Source organism: Borostomias antarcticus (genome assembly GCF_949987555.1).
Source record: "Borostomias antarcticus genome assembly, chromosome: 13".
NCBI lineage: Eukaryota > Metazoa > Chordata > Actinopteri > Stomiiformes > Stomiidae > Borostomias > Borostomias antarcticus.
In genome coordinates, this window is record NC_140246.1 from 6876628 (window position 1) to 6881428 (window position 4801).

Here is a 4801-nt window from a genome sequence, read left to right on the forward strand (position 1 = left end):
TATGTTGACCAACACAAATAATAGAGACGGGGAATTATGTAACAAGATGTGATAGATTGTCTGAGGGTCCTTTGGAAACATTTAATTAGCCCTTTGGTTTGAACGCGCTTTATTTGCGCGTGCCAATGTAAACCTTCCAACGTGCTATCAGACACTTGCGCAACCCGAATACATCCGAGCCCGCGCGTCATGTTAGCATAACCTACTGTAGCATATATAGAAAACATGATTTATTTTTGTTGTCGTGTGAAGTGAAAGAACTGCAGTCAACCATTTCCACAGCGCCACCGTGGTCGATGCGCAATTTCGCCCCCACTCAGGATAAATGTGTCAAAACCATGGGATGTATTGCTACGACACTTCCTGATCATGCCCTACTTCATGTGCTGATCCGGGTACTTGGGCGATAGTTACGCACAGTCCAGAGACTACCGCACACGTGCTCTGTTAAACATAACTATTTTAGACCCACATCGCATACAAAATAGTTTGACATGGAATTGTGTTGTCAAAGAATATAACTGTTCAATGTCAAACTATTTTGTATGTTTCATGTCGTTTGCAAACGTTTTAATAGCAACAACAAAAAACACACTACAGAAACGTGACCACTGGTGAACTACGTAGACAGAAATATGGGCCAATTGCGATGCTTTCTCCAGAGTGGGTGGGGTTGTTAAAGAAGGCGCAAACGGTGAGGTTACACGGTCAATATAGAGTGGTGTTCGGGCAGCATATGACAGCTTTTGCATTTACAAACATTGCACATTTACAAAACGGAGTATACAGATTTTTCTACAGACTCGTGGGTTTTTTCATAGAGAAATTTGGTTTAATCTACAATGGCCTAATTTGAGGAGGCGAGATTTTCAACGTTATACAGGATATTTACATAACTATATTTTTCCATCTAGACCGAGGGTAGCAACCAACTACGGTCCACTGTAGGCTATCTTATTGCAGTGAGTGCGAGTGCGGATAACTTGATTGATTTGCTAGGTCGCATATATTTGCGTGTATTGATCGTATAGTATAGTATCGGGCAGTTATAGGCTAACCATTGAAATTGTATGAGTAATTTTCAGTGTTCCGAAAAACAAGTTATACAACAGGCATCTGAGTGTCGCTGACCAGCGAGCGAGGTCCTAGAGCCAGCCGGATATCGGTCTGCGTGACAGGAGTGCCTGCTCTTGTGGCCAAATGGTTCAGCTGTCGCCGATTTCTTTTTTTTTGACATAATGGAAAATGTTTTATTAGAGCAAGGATAAGTCCACATTTCTACCGCCATTCTCATTTATATGCGTATTTTGATTTCAGTTAGATTTGAGTAGCTGCCTTTTTGAAACTCTTTTGACATCCAAGAACTGCACGGTGTTAGGGAAGCACTCTCATCACTGGGAAGGACTCATCCAGTCGAGTAATGGTCGTTAATACGATCCACTGGTTCAGGAAGGGCTTGCGGCTCCACGACAACCCCTCTCTGAAGGAATCTATCCAGGGAGCTGACACCGTCCGCTGCGTGTACATCCTTGACCCTTGGTTCGCGGGATCGTCTAACGTCGGAATAAGCAGGTGGAGGTAAGGCAACCATTTATTTATCCCATGCCAATGTCTGATGGTCAAATCATTACTGTCATTCCGTGAAGTGCACACACAGCCCTCACCATGGATGCTTTGTTTAGGGATAGTAAATCGATTGATAGACAGACTGACATACAGACAGAATTCCTGTGGCGGAAGTTTCAGCCGTGGAAAGTAGCCTACAGCAGCAGTGAGAAACCAGGCCAGGTCCAGCCTGGCTTATGTGCGTGGCTGGCTTGTTTCTGTTCAGGACTGGTAGGACGGAAGCTAGTCATGCCACTGAAATAGCTGTGAATTGAAATGACATGTAATAATGTCTGATAAATTCAGATAGGTCTTGTCACCTGGACACATCCGTTTCAATGCTTCCAATGCTAATCCAGCACAATAAGAGCGGCATAGCCAGTTAGCTCATGAGCTCACAACAACTAGCAGCAGCTTCCATAACATTTAATGGTAGCGGTCAGTGGCTAAAGCAGTTACACTGATGATTCCTGTAACGTTAGCTATTTTGTTGCAATTGGTTCAACTTCTGTTTCTGGACAAAGGTAAGGGATAAAAAGATTGGAGTGAAAGGATGAACGTGTGGAGGTTTGGGGTATAATTATCATAGTCATCCCCACCGCCCCGGCTTGAACCCCGATCTCGTGTGTGTGTGTGTGTGTGTGTGTGTGTGTGTGTGTGTGTGTGTGTGTGACTTTTCTGGAGCGTGCATGAATGATGAGGTAGCCTATGTGAAATGAAGACGAGGCTTTCACTGAACAAGTTTTTTTACGCCAAGTCATTCCATATCCTGTATAATAAGCTCAGGCTTGGACAATGGTGCAGTAGCATACTAGCCTTATATCAAAGACAGAATTGTCAACTCGTTACACTCCATTGAGATCTTCAGTCAACTTCGGTGGAGTGGGCGGATTCGAAGGTCGGGGCCCAGGTTAGTAGTCTACCAACTTCAGAGCAGAAAAAGAGCGATCAACCTGGTCCTCCTGATTGAAGAGTCTAAAATCATGCAATGTTAAGATTATGACATGGTTGTTTCACCAACTTAGGAAAGGATAGATATACTGCGTGTATACATGACTGTCAGTATTAAAATGTAGGCCAAAATGTGATACCATGAGATTTTGGATATCCTGCTCCTTTAGTCTGTGAAATGGCCCAAAAATCTATAGCATTAATTTCATCAGGAGTCTTGTCTCAATTCGATGTCATCTTTGTGGCAGTTTAACCGTTTTAAATGCTTCTGAATCTGTGTGTGCATTTGTCAGTGATAAGGAAGGAGTCTGTCTCAGTCAATAGGTATTTGCTTGGTTGAGCTCCATCCGCTCCCAGTGGAATTTCATCTCTGCTGAGCGTCCCTGACCCTACCCCATTTAAGCCGAACTGTTGATGAACAAAGCGTTCCAGCCTTCTAGATAGTGACTCTTGGTAGAACCTTGACATTACACCTGCTGTACAACCAGAGAGCCAGTGTTCTCCCTGTACCTAAAGTGTGGTCTAGGCTAGTTAGCCATTTACAACATTTCAGCGTAGCCTGGAGTCATCCCTCTCCATTGTGTTTCTTAGGCCTCGGGGAAGATAAGGATTTGAGAACTGCAGAGGGATTCACTATGTTGTCTGTTACTGACATGTCCTTTTCCGTTGCTGGGTGTTGCTTTGTATGAATGCAAATTCTCCACTGCCCTGGAGTCACGGTTTGGCGCTTGGCTCTTTCCGCGTGAATGTAACCCCATGCCGAGCTGACGGTTGAACAACATGGCACCTGCTGCTCTCCTCAACTCTTCCCCACCCCAGCATCCTGACATGCTCTGGGAGGAGTCATGTAACTGCAGCCTGAGGTGTCTCTTCTGTGCTCACATGCTCAGCTCAGCATGGACCCTCATTGACCTGCCCCACCGTCTTCAGCCCCGTCTTTGTCTCTTTCCTGTCTTATCAAGTTTCAACCCTCCCTCTTCATTGTCTTTTTCTCATCGTTCTCTCCCGAAATAATTATGCAATGTGCATGAAGACTCAAGTGTGAGCATGAAACATCACTCACAGGGAATCATCACTGAATCAAACCAGATTGCGTTCATGTTTTCTGTCGCTGTTAAAGAATAGGCTCAGCTCAACCTTAATAGCTTAAACGAGCAATCATCTCCAGAAGTGGGCCAGTGAGTTGGTAGAAACGCACGCACACACAATCACCTTCCCCCCCCCCCCTCTTTTTTTGTGATATTTTTTGAGAGACATTTCTGCTTTATTATATCAAAGGGAATCGAACCCAGGCCACTGCGGTGAGGACATGCCTTAAACCGATGAGCCCCCGAGGCGCCCCCACACACAATCATCCTTGTCAGCTTTGACCTACTTCGTCCTCCACAGTTGCTTATCTAAGATATCCTAACTCTTTTAGTTCACCTCGAGAGGCACATGGCTAATAGACTCCCGTGTTATGTCACATAGCCAGCTTTGTGTGAGGAATAACGACGGCATGATCTGGGTGTGAATCTGTGAGTGAGGAGGACGATGGTGTATTTGACTGCACTGTCTGGGGTGAATTGGCAAGCACAGGAAGCGCCCACCCATACAATGGTACCTATAGCAACATCAACAACATGGGACATAGCACAGCACAGTGTTACTAATGCTCTGCCACAGGGTGTGTGTGTGTCTGCGTCCGCGCGTTGGTGTTATTGTCCGGGTGCTCTTAGCTAGACTTTGTCAAGCTTGCTATAGACCTTCCTGAAGACTTTATGTAGCTGGAAGTTAAGAGTAAGCAGCATTGAGGTGTGAAGTCTTGTCGACAATTCCATCAAATTCTGAAATGCTCCGTTTCTCTGTGTTGTGGGTTGAGAAGGTGAGCAGCATATTATTTTCTGACGTTACATTGACGTCATTCGGGGCTGATTGAAGATTCACCTACTGCCACTGGTGGCCAAAACAAATGAGTCACCGCACAGCATGCAGCAGTAAAGGGGAAAGGACCATGGTAGCTTCCATGTGAGTGGCTGTAGCTCATTGTCGAGGCAGCATCTCTTGGTTTGCCAGGCTTCCACAATTGGTTGTTACTAACTCAGGGATTACAGCGTAGCAAGATAAACACTTGTTTGCACTGAAACTTCAAATTTGCGCGGACGTTTAAGTAATATAGTGCACCCGCAAGAAGGGTTCAAGCTTTCAGCAGGGTAGTATAATGGCACTAATGACATCACCACTCTCACCCATTGGTCTCTCCATA

At 45.1% G+C, this 4801-nt stretch overlaps 1 protein-coding gene across 1 annotated transcript in view; it reads left to right on the top strand.

Annotated features, from left to right (window-relative positions):
- Window positions 1-712: 712 nt before the first annotated feature.
- cry1a (cryptochrome circadian regulator 1a) overlaps window positions 713-4801 on the top strand; it is a 14755-nt gene continuing 10666 nt past the window's right edge. The window contains exon 1 of the mRNA XM_084447936.1: window positions 713-1578. Coding sequence (XP_084304062.1) covers window positions 1421-1578 — 158 coding nt within the window. The 5' untranslated portion in view covers window positions 713-1420. The remainder of the gene's footprint in view (window positions 1579-4801) is intronic.